Genomic DNA, 14,108 nt, shown 5'->3' on the forward strand with positions numbered 1-14,108 from the left:
TTTGCGCGATGGTTTCTACTCATTCATTGGAGGTTTCTACTCATTCACTGCAGGCAGGATTTTTGACACTCCTGCATATAAGCCGACAACTGAAGAAGTATACGTATTTCGTCACTGATGCATCAGCGACCTATGTAAGTTCCACGGCTTCATTTTACGTCCAGGCATGTGAAGTAAACAAAAGTCACCAACTGTCTCACAAAATGTCTACAAGAGCAGAATCAATTCGCGTTTGACAACCTTCGACATTTCTCTCTCAATGTACACACACTCAGAATTGAGTAAGCTACTCTTCAAAACAGTTCTGGAGACACTAACGTAGTGCTACTTACATTGCGATAACTAGTATTTGCTTTGCGTCTGCCCTCCTTCGAACCGGTCACAGGTCATCACGTGTCCGCTGAGCCCCTTGCCTATTGGACCGAGAAAATAACACAGCAGTAGGCACCAAAATCGGCGAGACTGGCGAGCGCCGGACATAAGAAGACTTCGAGCCATGGTGCACAACGAAGGAAGGGTCTAGAGCAAACATCTCATTCCTATCCTTTGTCACGACCTGTCTTTGTTTGCCACACGACCCTGGCAAACGTCTCAGTCGTAACATGACTTCTTCCAAGCGAATCACCTGGTAAAAAAAATATTGTTGTGCTTGTTATTAAACAGTGTGTTGTGTTTCTGCTTGTCCTGGTACCTCCGAAGTGGGGCTGTACAAGGAGAGCTACAGGGAGTTGACCATGAGGCTTAAGCCTTACGCACGAAGGCGGCTTGAGAGAACGCCCGTGTACGAATATTCAGTGACCGGATTTTACACCATCGAAAGGACCTACCGTCACAGAAGAAGGCCGTGCAAGCACTATTGCGCTTTTTGCGATCTACCGGCCTGTGTGAACGACTTTAACTCGAACGCCTCTTGTGTGTGTGCGCCTCCATGTGTGCGTGTTTTGTTTTTTCACGTTTTCCTCTCTCTCCTCTTTATAACCTCTATCTCCCATCCCCAGTCATCATCATCATCATCATCATCATCATCAGCCTGGTTACGCCCACTGCAGGGCAAAGGCCTCTCCCATACTTCTCCAACAACCCCGGTCATGTACTAATTGTGGCCATGCCATGCCTGCAAACTTCTTAATCTCATCCGCCCACCTAACTTTCTGCCGCCCCCTGCTACGCTTCCCTTCCCTTGGTATCTAGTCCGTAATCCTTAATGACCATCGGTTATCTTCCCTCCTCATTACATGTCCTGCCCATGCCCATTTCTTTTTCTTGATTTCAACTAAGATGTCATTAACTCGCGTTTGTTCCCTCACCCAATCTGCTCTTTTCTTATCCCTTAACGTTACACCTATCATTCTTCCTTCCATAGCTCGTTGCGTCGTCCTCAATTTGAATAGAACCCTTTTCCTAAGCCTCCAGGTTTCTGCCCCGTAGGTGAGTACTGGTAAGACACAGCTATTATATACTTTTCTCTTGAGGGATAATGGCAACCTGCTGTTCATGATCTGAGAATGCCTGCCAAACGCACCCCAGCCCATTCTTATTCTTCTGATTATTTCCGTCTCATGATCCGGATCCGCCGTCACTACCTGCCCTAAGTAGATGTATTCCCTTACGACTTCCAGTGCCTCGCTGCCTATTGTAAATTGCTGTTCTCTTCCGAGACTGTTAAGCATTACTTTAGTTTTCTGCAGATTAATTTTTAGACCCACTCTTCTGCTTTGCCTCTCCAGGTCAGTGAGCATGCATTGCAATTGGTCCACTGAGTTACTAAGCAAGGCAATATCATCAGCGAATCGCAAGTTACTAAGGTATTCTCCATTAACTTTTATCCCCAATTCTTCCCAATCCAGGTCTCTGAATACCTCCTGTAAACACGCTGTGAATAGCATTGGAGATATCGTATCTCCCTGTCTGACACCTTTCTTTATTGGGATTTCGTTGCTTGCTTTATGGAGGACTACGGTGGCTATGGAGCCGCTATAGATATCTTTCAGTATTTTTACATACGGCTCGTCTACACCCTGATTCCATAATGCCTCTATGACTGCTGAGGTTTCGACAGAATCAAATGCTTTCTCGTAATCAATGAAAGCTATATTCATCCCCAGTGTAGGGTAGCAAACCGGAGACCGATATCTGGTTGACCTCCCTGCCTTTCCTCTTTATCTCTCGCTCTCAGTGACCGGATGACAATAGTACGAATTGCAGAGCAAGCCGGTGTGGCTAAAATTAGAATAACCATCACCATCACCACATTTTAGAGCGCAGCTCTTTGGCGTCCGTTCCTGGGTTTCGCGTCGTCGTCGGCCTCGTAACCAGCTCCGCCCCCCTTTCATCCCCCCAGCGCTAGCAGCGACCGACTGATACCGCTGGATGCCGCTGACGCCGCTAGAGAGTCAAGATAACGTGACTGCATAGAACACCGTCGCCGCCATGCAGAAAGAGGAGGAAAGGTCTATCTCTTCCCTCCTCCCTTTATCGTGTTGTCCGCTTGCTGCGCGCGCTTCTGCCCCCATCGTTTGCCGCTGGGTGTACACGCCGCCCCCCTCCCCCCTCTTCCTGCGAGTCTCCGGTTGTCAAAGCGCCGGCTCGAACTTAATTCCTTTCTTCGCTCCTCCTCCAATGCAACCCCTGTGCGGTGGCAATCAGAGAGCCAGATCGGTGGCGGCGGATCTGTATATGTGCACCGCCCGAGCCGAAATTGCCGCTGCCGTTCGCCCTGTGCGGTGGCAATCAGAGAGCTAGATCGGTGGCGGCTTGACATAAAGACAAACAGCAATTTCCTAACACTTTTGCGGGAGAACATCCCGTTCCTCTCGCTCGTAACGCGTCCCACGGCTGTGACAACCTCGCGAGGCACTTGTATAGATCTCGTCTTTGAGAATCAAGCATTGGTGTACCAAGTCGAACATATATCAGTCTATTTCTCCGACCACAAAGCTTCCTTCATGACTGTCAAGAACTGTTAGTGGAGTCTTTGTTAAAGGAATACGTGTGAAAAATAAAAAAAAAATTCTATGATAGCGCATACATGTGTTGCTCGATTTCTTTGCCTCAATCTATCGAAAAGGTGAAACAGCTCATTTGCTGCGCTCAAATTTCGCATTAGGAAGTAACGTAATCGTCGGTAATTTTTTTATGTCTACTACTGGACGAAGACTTCTCCCAGGGATCTCCAATTACTCCTGTCTTGCTCTAGCACCTGCGATGCATTAGTGGTTTAGTGGTGCAGGTCGGGACATCTCTTCTTTATGCCTCTATGACTTTCTGTCTTGCGCTAGCTGATTCCAACTTGCGCCTACATATTTTCTAACTTCATCACTACCCCCCCCCCCCCCCCCCCTTAATCTTCTGCAGTTTTCGACTGCGCTTCCCTTCTTTTGGTACCCGTTAGGTAATTCTGATAGTCAGCCGGTTATGTGCACTACGCATAACATGGATTGCCCAGCTCCATTTTCTTGCTTTACCCAATATTGCATATCCATGTTTTCTCTATGACCCACATCGCTCTCTTCCTGTCCTTTAACGTTACGCCTAGTATATTTTGTTCCACCGCTCTTTGAGCGGTCTTTAACTAGTTCTCGAGCTTCTTTGTTAACCTCCATGTCTCTGCCCCATATGTTAGTACCGGTAGAATGCAGTGATTGTACGCTTTTCAACGACAGTGGTAAGCCCCCCGTCAGGATTCGGTAATGCCTGCCGTGTGCACTCCAACCCATCTTTATTCTTCCGTAAATTTTCTTCTTATGATCAGGGTCCCCTGCGACTAATTGACCTATAGATAAATATACTCCTGCACGGACTCTAGAGACTGACTGGCGATCATCCCAATACTAGAGATTAAGAGAGAGAAGTGGAGTTGAGCACGTCCTGTAATGCGTAAACCAGTGGTTTCTTTTGAGTAAGTGTCGGAACTAACTCCTAGTCTGTTTTTCTTCTTTGTGTTATCTTTTCATGGATAAGCTCAAGCAGACAGATCCACTTACTTTTCATCTTATCGCTAACAACCAATTACTTCTCTTTTTCCATGCTTATATACATGTATATGCGGCGTAAAGTGGCAATAAATACCCGCACTCTAAGCCACCTAGCTCGTGTGAGCTCCACTTGTGCAGAGCGCTGTGCGCTATCTACGATGTAATAGTAAGATAATGGGTTCCAAGTAAAGGGAGGTTGAGGAAGGCGGCTGAGTATGTCGTATGATGAAATAAAGAAATTTGAAGGGATGGGTTGTGGTTGGATGACACGCAAGGCATGTGTGATTTGATATCGCTGGGAAAGGCCTTAGTCCTGCGGAGGACATACAATAGATCGATGATGGCGAGGGTATAGCGATATCTGTGGTCGGCGAGCTGACGGCTGTGACGTTCCAATGCCACTGGGGAAGCTCTGCGGGAAAGTTAACGAAATTATCGGGTATTACGTGACAAAACCGTGGTATATTTACGAGGCACACCGTAGTCGGGCACTCTCGATTAATTTCGAATACCCGGGTTTCCTTAAAGTGCACCGAAGAATGCACGGTACACGGGCGTTTTCGCATTTCACCCTCATCGAAATGCGGCCGCTGCGGCAGAGATTCGATTCCGCGCCAACGGACGAGGTGTAACGGTAAAGCCACTTCGCCACCCCGGCGGGTCTCTGTGGGAAGCTCAAGTTAGAAGGGCTCTGCGACACTTTCGCTTGTCCTTTGTAGATATCATACCAGACGAAAGGTTCCGTCAGCATGTTTTCTTGAGCGAGAGAATAGGATGGGATGGTAGGCTCTTCGTCAGGGGGAAAAAAAAGATGGAAAGCAACCATGGGTTTCAGTGTGTGAGTAGTAGTTTAATGTAATGCTCACGACATGATCAGCGATGAAACAAAAACGAGAAAAAAAGATGGGTACACACAGAAACAGCTGCGTCGGCGAGAGGTTTCGCAGGATCACTTTACACAAGAGACGCTCGTCATAGAGACACTTCTGACGGCTCAGCTGCCTGGATTAACAACGATCAAATAAATTTTCCCGCGAAATTGCGCGGTGGAAGAAAGAAGGCACGCTGGATTTTCAGTAATGCTTGACATGCTCGTCCAGTAAGTGACTATTTCGGACAGACATCATCTGCTCTAACTCAGTCATACGTGTACAGCAAAACTGTTGATCGACAGAGAGCAAACTGGGAATGTGCACTGCTGCACGGAACGACGAGGCAAAGTGGATTTGCGGTGCAACAAGGAATATTTTTTTTACGGAGAGCAACAGTGGCGAAATACACACGTAGTGGCCCCGTGGTAGATAAAAACACGACAAAGAAGAAAACCACGGCCGGGCAGTTTGATTGACAACGCAGTTTCAAACGTTTGCATGAAACTTTAAAATTGACTGGAAATATTTAGATTGTGTAGCGAGCCTGTTACGAACACGCTGCCGACGTCATTGATAAGGAAAGGGCGCCATGAAAGGTCATTTTGTTCCCACAACCACATATCAACCCCGTTGGCGGATTTTCATTCCAACAATGAATTCACTTTTAAATGAGGGTGCCACGACATGAACTGTGATCTAAAGTCCTGCAGCACCTTTGCGTTAACTCTAAAGAGGGACTGCGGAAGAGTGAAGTTTAGTGCAAGTCCCCAACTAGAAAGCGCGCATTTTCACCTTACTTTAGAACCCTAGAAGAAAATTATCTCAGCTGAGTTGGAGGCATTGCTGCTGGTGTTGTCCTCTGTTGTCTAAAGTGCGTACACGTGTGCTATATTATTGATCAGATACATGCTGTGCGTGAACATGTGGACGTTGACAAACTTCGTTTAGTGTTGTCGAGTCGTAACAAACTAAAAGCAAAAAGAGACATGGATGCAATGAATGTTTACAATCTTTATTTACACGTTGAATAAATAGTCACCTTTTGCGTGATGTCGTAAAGAAGATGACAAGTATGTACAAATAAGTTACGTCTACGGTAAAGACCAAACTACACGTATGCTTGCCGGCGCGCGATAGCTCGCGCCGGCGCGCCTACGCATCCGCAGATGGTGCGGGACAGATCGTACGCGTCCAAATGCGGCGCAAGCACGGATAGTCGGTGCTTGGGTGTCTCACGTTTCTACGCGTCTTTCCATGCAGCTACGTCGTGCAATCAACACTCAGTGAGGCAGATTTATGTCATGCGAGAATGTGCTTTTTCTTTACGTTTCGCGCCTGTCTAACGAACAAATAAAACAAATTTGTTTATGAATATTTCTTCATTTCAAGTCAATCTCAATAACGAAGCACGAAATGGTGTCTGTCAAGACGTGAAGAGTGAGCAAAGTGGGCGCGCGTACTTGCAGATGAATACCGTCATTCATCGCGAGGCGCTGCAAACGCAAGCCGCGCCGGTGCAAGCTTTCGCGCGTCCGCAAGCGTACGTGTAGTTTGGACTTAAGAGTCTCGGCCTATGGCGCTCTACCTTCATATAAAAGAAAATCTGCATGATAAGTTATAGCTAGACAACGGGCCAAGAACTAAATAAATAAGCCTCGCCAATGAATGTGTGATGTTCGGCGACTTAAAGCCACGAAAGTTACAACCGAGGTTTGCCTAACAGGATACTGCATCTGAACATTTCTTTACGCTTTCGACTTGTAGCTGTTTGATGAAAGGGAATATTGTCATAAATCGTAAAGTACCACAAATCTACAAAAAATAAACACGGGTCTCTAAGAAAGAAACCTTCGCAGTTAAAAAAAAACTTTGTCTCAGATTGAACATGGAACTAAAGCATTGACGGGGCGGCCATCTGTCATTGTGGCTATTCAGGAAGCTAGCAGATCACATGGCGAGGGCAAAATAAACTATAGAACTCGAACCGCAGGGATAGTCAATATGACAAACAAGCTTTGCTGAAATCGGCAAGGTGAAGGACATTTCGTGGAAGGGAAAAACTCATGCGCCCGACAGTAGCACAAAAATACATCGTTCTAGCCTGAATTCGATCACCACCCCCACGAATTTTTTCTCAACTCCAAAGCTTTCTTTTTGATAAACAATATGGGTGTCGTTTGTAGCTTTGGGCTACACTGCGGTGAAGGAATCTTTTTTTTTTTCTTTTCATGAAACTCTGTTCCCCTTGTGGATAGTCGCACAATTCATTTGCCACATCGTGTTTTATACATCGGTATGAATGTAAAATGTTTTCTAGATCATGAACGTGCTCTCCTATTGACGGTAAAGGTACTTTTCGCTTGGTGGCTAGGTGGGTGTTGTTTAGTCGATGAAAAAGAAAAATAAGTTGGTGAAGATGCCTAGCTGTGAATTAAGGTAATTGAGGCAGTGATTTCAGGTAACATTTCACTTAATAGTTGTCACTATGTGTAACCACAAACTTGTGTCTTGCGAGGCTTACACTGACTATGTTCTCAACCTCATATTTGTAATTCATTTGATTCGCTACTGCTGGGTGAGTGTTGATGACTGGTAGGTTACACGCGATCTGAGGCTAACTGTATTGATCGGCAGTTTCCCAGTTAGAACGCCGGTCTCAGGAGTAGAATGGAGTGCCAGCACTTGTCCACAACTGTACACAACTGCAGAGAGACACAAATGCGGGCACATTTCTAATTCTGCCATGAGCTTCCATTTACGAGCATCCCTGCACAGACGCACGTTGAAGGCCCTTAGAGATTGCCAAATCCCATCATCCGGCCTTCAAAACCGGCAGCGGACGGCTTCACTGTCACTTTCATCTGGCGGCACTGATTTCACAGTTTGTATAGCCGACGTAATAGCTCAGAAAGCAACCCAGAAAACAAGAAGCCTAGAGGCCAAGGTATAACGTGCGACACAGTTAGGGTGGCGAGAACTGCGTTTGGTTAGTTTTAGCCAGCCTAGCACAGTGTAGCACTCTAGGCACGAGATCGCTTTTTTTTGTACACTGGCACAGCGATGGTGATGGCGAGGTGGTGGTGCAGTTTCAGGTCGCTTTAGCATACCACAGCTGCCGCTAGTTCTCATTCCCTCCATTACCCCCGCTGTAACCGCTTTTGCCGGTCTAGCAACAGACCGGCAAAAGAGGAATGTTACACAACTTCAAGAAGCAGACATCCTAGTTCATGGTTAACTGCTCTAGGCCATGAAACATCACGGCTTCCGCGCGGGCGGAGCGTGCATTAGACGGTTAGGAGCCATAGACTGCAGTGGTTGGCAGTAGATGCGTCTGTGCGCTCTCTACATGTGCGTATTAAAGTCACAGGACGATGGCGGTATCCGCGGGGCAGGTGGAGGTGGAGGTACCGCTAAAGACGCGCTCGTCCCCCGTCGGATGTACGACACGGCGGCGAGCGAGCTCTCGTGCTTTTTCTTATCTGCCTTCTTCTCGCAGTCAAAGACTACTTGTGGCGCAGAGGCCCGTTTTTCGAGGCTCGTCGGCTTTTCTGGCTCAGCCTGCAAGAATCAAACAAGAGTTGAAAAGAAAAACGTGTTAGTTCCGGATAGGGAATGCAGTCTACTGTTACCAAACATTTTCCGAACATACTAGCGTGAGGACACCTTCACTTTATTTCACGCGGAACGAAGTCATCATCCAGATAATAATTAGAAATGATCGTCTTGCCCTGGAACACCCCGTCGCGGGTATTACCAAGCTGTTGCGAAACAGTTTAGGCCTTCTTACCCTTTTTTCTCTTACTGCTACTGCAGTTGCTCGGCTAAGCAGCTTAGGGAAGGGTAATTGGTCTTTCAATTCGCCTCGTGCTATTTTTCTTTCCAGTTCCCAAAAATTTGATGTCCCCACAATAAGTGACAACATTCTCGCATTACTTACGTAGTCCTTTCCGATGTTGAACCTTAGGCGACCTCGAAATTTCTCCGGCGCAAACCAGAAGACTACATCAGCTACTTGGCATATCAGCTTTGGGTTCATGGTGTCTGTGCTAGATGATGTCGCTGCATACGAAAAAAAAAAGGGGTACAGGTGAACATGTCTTATAACCGGTTACATTAAAGGAATACAGACGAGTCATTTTCGGCTTTTTATTATTAGGAGTTCTTGTCTTAAATGAAAGTCCTGTACCTGAAATTCCTAGAAATAATGTCGACAAGACCTAGATCACTCTGAATAGCCTATTATAGCAGCTTTCTAGGAATCAGTTTCGGTTTCGTTTCCGAGAAGGTGTAAGTGTCATGACATCATGATACAGAAGGTGGTCACGTGGGAGCAGGACATCGCGACGTTTTGGCACTCCCTCCGGCTTGTTCAGTGGTCTGTCATGCTACTACCCCAGGCCATCCAATGAGCAGCAGCACAACAGACGACAGAGTGGTCCGTAATGAGTGCCAAAATCTCGCAATGAGCTACACTAGCGCGAAAACCTTCGACGCGATAACGTCCTGAATATACGCCTGCTGAGAAACGAAACCAAAGCCTGCTTCGCAGAAACGTTATCGTAATATTTTTTAGACGCTCTTAGGCTTGTCAATATATGTATTCTGGGGCATCGAGGTGCAGGACCTTCATTTAAAGAAAGAAATGAAAAGTCGTTAATGTCATGTCTGCAATCCTTTAAATATACAGTTGGCTTTACCCATTAATCACATGTATATATGGAAGAAAGAAATGAATCCAGAAATACAATCAATTATGCTGCTGCTTCTGGCTCCACAATACTAGAGCGCACAGAGGAATGCGGCAGTGTTTATAATTGCGGTCACCTGCTCTTCAATGAACCTCTTTGACGCCACCTCGATTCGCAAGATATGTGCCACAGTGGGTATGTGCTGCTCTTCCTATATAATAATCATCATAACATATAAAACATATCATCATATAACATATAAAACAAACAAACATATATAATTGGCGGCGTTATTAACGCCGCCAATTATCTCCAGACGATGAACGTGTCGCCAATTTTTTTTTCGGTTAGATTTCTTAATGGGGGGGGGGGCGAAGAATTCTTTTTTGAGTGCAGCCACTTTTTTCAGGTGGTTGGCGTATCTCGCTGTTTTCGGGAAAGCCGATCCCTTTGATAGTGATGTCTAAGAATATGTGCCACAGGGGGGACTGGGTATGTGCATTGGGTATGTGCACTAGGCGCACTGGGCGACAGCTTTCACCCTTACATCTCGCCATTAGAAACATTCTGTGCTATTTTCTGTAAAGTATAAGCACTACAGCATATAATATATACATATAGTTCGCTGCACAGCAGTTACATTATAGTCATACAGCCGTTCTCAACAAATCATGTATCCTTCGCATAACGTAGGCGTCAGCTACAATTTAGTCTGTCAAATTTATTGTTGCACTTGGCAGTTCTGATCATGTGTGCTGTATTGCTTGTTGTTCAAGGACACTTTCATGAATCCGGCCTCCCTACAAGCAATTTTCAATGATATTGCTATTTTCATATTACGTTTCCTTCTGCTATTAGGCGTTCTTACCGGCCTCAATAAAGCTAACATATTTGTGAAGAAGCACAGTTTCCTTGAAGCAAACACATGCGGCTGGTGCCTTGACAGCTTACTGTTCGTGTTCTTCAGCGTCATTTCGCAGCTTCCATAGCCGGACGCGGAGCAAGGGCATGTGAGCCCAGAAGATTGCAATCGTAACCGAATTGAGGAAAACCAAAAAGATACTTATTCAATATTTTCCAAGAGTAAATTATGCGGTGGCTCCTTCCTGAAGTAAATATATCGTGTTCGGGCTGGTGATGACATTGCGCTTTAAACCCCCCTCCCCCCACCCCAATCTACTTTTTTTTTCACTACATTTCCTTGGTCGGGGCCAGTATTAGCGTCGGCGCACCGGTTTCACGTTGAGAGGTTGAATAGGGGTAGTAAATACCTCCGCTTTAGAGCGCAGCTATCAGGTGCCCGTTCCTGCGACGAGCGTCGGCGTTGTCCCTCGTAACCAAGCGAACGAGCACAGTTAAAGATGAAAGCGAACGCCGATCGAGCGCTGCGCGGGATGAAAGACGTGAGGAGGAAAGCGGAGGAGGAGGGTATGGCGAAAGGGTGAGAGGAAAAGCGTATAGTGCGGCGACGGTGGCCACGAGATGGCGCCAGAGCAGCGCGCCTCGTCTCGGAGGTCAGTCGGCGGCGGCTGCTGTGAATCGCGCCCGCGCGTCACCCACGCGCGGCCTCTCGCGATCTGCCGATTAGCGAGGCAGTCGCGCCACGCTTCGCTCCATTTGCAATGTACCGCGCGAGAGACTGTCCGCGCCAGCCAGTATATCGCGAAATAAACAGACGTATAAAGCCGCGCTCAAATTTCGCATGCGGCAGCATCGTAACCGTCGGTGAACTTTCTATAAGTGCGCATAGCCTTGTTCGTGACTTCAATCATCACAATTTAATCTATGAGGATATGTAGAAAAGAACATTGCATTTAGGACAAGAACATATCTTGCCAATGTAACGCTACTTTTTGTCCTTATTCAAACAGATCACAAAGTGTTGGCCAATGCTCGGTAACAAAAATACACTTACAAGTGAAACAGCTGACTGGAACGGCCACCGCGATCAAGACGAACCAGGCTAGCATGCTGTACCAAAGGCTTGAGAGAGCGTAAATATCTGGTGACAGACCACTGCACAAAAACACATTAAAGGAATTAATTATATCCCTTCCGAAAAATCTCACGACACATGTCATGAGTGGTTTGTGAGTGGTGGAGCTGGCTAACACTCCCAGGGTTCTATTAGGACACATAAATACCCAAGAAAGTGAATGGGAAAACAGCGCCGCGGTAGCTCAATTGGTAGAGCATCGCACGCGAAATGCGGAGGTTGTGGGTTCGGTTCCCACCTGCGGCAAGTTGTTTTTTCATCCACTTTAATTTCCATTAATTTATCATTTCTTTATTTCATTTATTAAGCACCAGTAATTTCCCCTATGTTGTCCTTGGTGTCAGTGTTTGTTGGCTTCTTATAATACGACTAATAAAAGTCGGGACCCTCGGTTAACCCCCTCTCCTCGTTTATATATATATATGCATTGACAGCTATAGCGCGATGTAGTGTTGTGCTGGAACTTCTCGCACGATTTTCTTACTATAGGTGGGTTCGACTGATGAGGAGGTGACATACGCGGGGGCGTCAACAGGTACAGATCATAAAGGGCCGCGCCAGTAAAATTACATCACTTTCAGGTTTGAGCACCGATATTGTTTTGTACTCGTAATGCTAATTAGTCTGAGAAGATTTAAGACAAAAAGCGTGCGCTGCGAATGCTATGCTTCATGACACTTGTTAGTGGGCTGCCATTCTCAAAATTCCGAGAAATAATTTAGTCACGAGCGTAAAACCACGGTATGAGCAAGTTTAGTGATATAGTATAATAGCAATATAACCCGCATATACGGCGTTTGTAAGCACATGGCATACATACGCCTAAATGTATAAGGAGTTCCATGGCGACGGCGATGATGGCGATTAGAATTCGCTTGGTGTGTCTATATAATCGCTGTCGCAATAAAAGAGACCTTTAGTTTGACAAAGGCCGTGCCACCACCGCAATACGTTAGCAAGTGAATGTGCTTTCTTCGTAAGAGTGCTCTTTTTTTCTGAAATATGTAAGAAATTACATTTCCTATGGTTGGTTTCGAACCCTGTTCCCCTGGAACCGAAGCCCGCTGCTCTAGCCACGGATATCTCTTAAAGATTTGCCTCGTGCACGCCAGCGACGCCTGGCCGCCATGGAAGCGTTAGCCTCTCGCAACAACGACAATTTACTTATAAAAGGAAAGCACCTGCATCTTCTAGCCGGCGATGACAATTGAAGTCAAGGACGCGTTCGTCGGTCGAAATTGACTCGCGTCTCCTCCGATCGTACTGTGGCGGTGTGGTGCATTCCTACAAAGTCAAACACGTGGTGTCCTGTGATTGAACACGTTTCAATGCTATATGAAGCTTCTCCTTGCTCTACAAGATGCAGCGTGATGGCTGAGCGACCACTTCGTCACTGAAATGTCCAGTGCATCTGTTAACGTACTATGCCATTTTGCCTTTCCGGCACATGAAAGCTTTGCGTGCACCGATTCCCATATTGAGTGGGATCCACAAATTTATTTGTAAGGAGACCCATCATTTTGACCTCCAACTACGTGATTGTAGGAACCAAAGCTTTACCACACTCAAAGAGCATTTCCATGCTGCTTTTGAGAATGCTGGTTCTTAACACCACCGTGGGCTCACCGGCTGGCTTCTTTCACGACTTCCGTGACGACGCCCAAGGTGGCTGAAGTTGCATTTCGCACTTCAGCGGGACAGCCGTCCATAGATGGAGGTGGCTTAGCGAGAGCCATGGAGGTGACGAATTGACCCAAGTTTATCCAGAGTGAGAAGCTCAGGGAAATTAGGAGTCCTGTGATGGCCCCCTGCGCAGAATGGGAAATGTGTGGCTTTCGCGCACATGTGAATGTCGCAAGCTACTGTAATTGTTTCATTGAGGTCGACATACTGTGAGAGATTACGGCGCAGCATTGTAAACAGAAACAGAGATTATTGGCAGCAGAAACTGAAGTACTCATGTTGCATAAAAATGGTTAAGTGGACTGCTTGGTGCTGCAATATTTTTTAATCAGCATAATCTAACAAATATTAGATAGAACACAACACACAACAAACCACTGGGCTAACAACTGTATTCTGCATTATTTAAAAAAAGCATTGTTAATCAGGAGTGGCACAGTTCATTGGACTTATAATTGCTGGACTAACATTAAGAGCAAGTATTCTGAAAAAATAAGGACTGCTTCTTTCACTAAGAATCGTTCTTTAGTGACTCAGCCCATAAAGAACGTGTATTCCGAATGACATAGATTCAATAAGATGAAGCTTTAGCTCGGGGCTTCCATCTAAAACCATGGGAACGCAGAAATAATTTTTTATGTGGTTTGTGGCATTTAAAAGAAAATTTGAAAATCTAGTGGCTGTTGGAAGTGGATCGTTTATTTACGTGCCCTAGTTTTTAAAATAAACTATGTGAAGAATAGCGCAATTTCAAGAAATTAAGCTATGAAATTTACAACTCTTTAACTCAGCAATAACAATGATATCATAATTCTTAAAACTGCCTCTTAAAACAACTAAAGGGGACTAAATTGGTGTATTATACGCTCCTATTAATTATACAAGTAATAAGTGA

At 45.9% G+C, this 14,108-nt stretch overlaps 1 protein-coding gene across 1 annotated transcript in view; it reads right to left on the minus strand.

Annotated features, from left to right (window-relative positions):
* Positions 1-5,837: 5,837 nt before the first annotated feature.
* LOC142572344 (sodium-coupled monocarboxylate transporter 1-like) overlaps positions 5,838-14,108 on the minus strand; it is a 40,792-nt gene continuing 32,521 nt past the window's right edge. Inside the window, exons 13-16 of the mRNA XM_075681391.1 lie at positions 13,157-13,338; positions 11,450-11,550; positions 8,784-8,905; positions 5,838-8,404 (exon numbers count right to left, since the gene is read on the minus strand). Of these exons, the coding sequence (XP_075537506.1) occupies positions 8,189-8,404; positions 8,784-8,905; positions 11,450-11,550; positions 13,157-13,338 (621 nt within the window). The 3' untranslated portion in view covers positions 5,838-8,188. The remainder of the gene's footprint in view (positions 8,405-8,783; positions 8,906-11,449; positions 11,551-13,156; positions 13,339-14,108) is intronic.

Source organism: Dermacentor variabilis, chromosome 2 (assembly GCF_050947875.1).
Source record: "Dermacentor variabilis isolate Ectoservices chromosome 2, ASM5094787v1, whole genome shotgun sequence".
NCBI classification, from domain to species: domain Eukaryota; kingdom Metazoa; phylum Arthropoda; class Arachnida; order Ixodida; family Ixodidae; genus Dermacentor; species Dermacentor variabilis.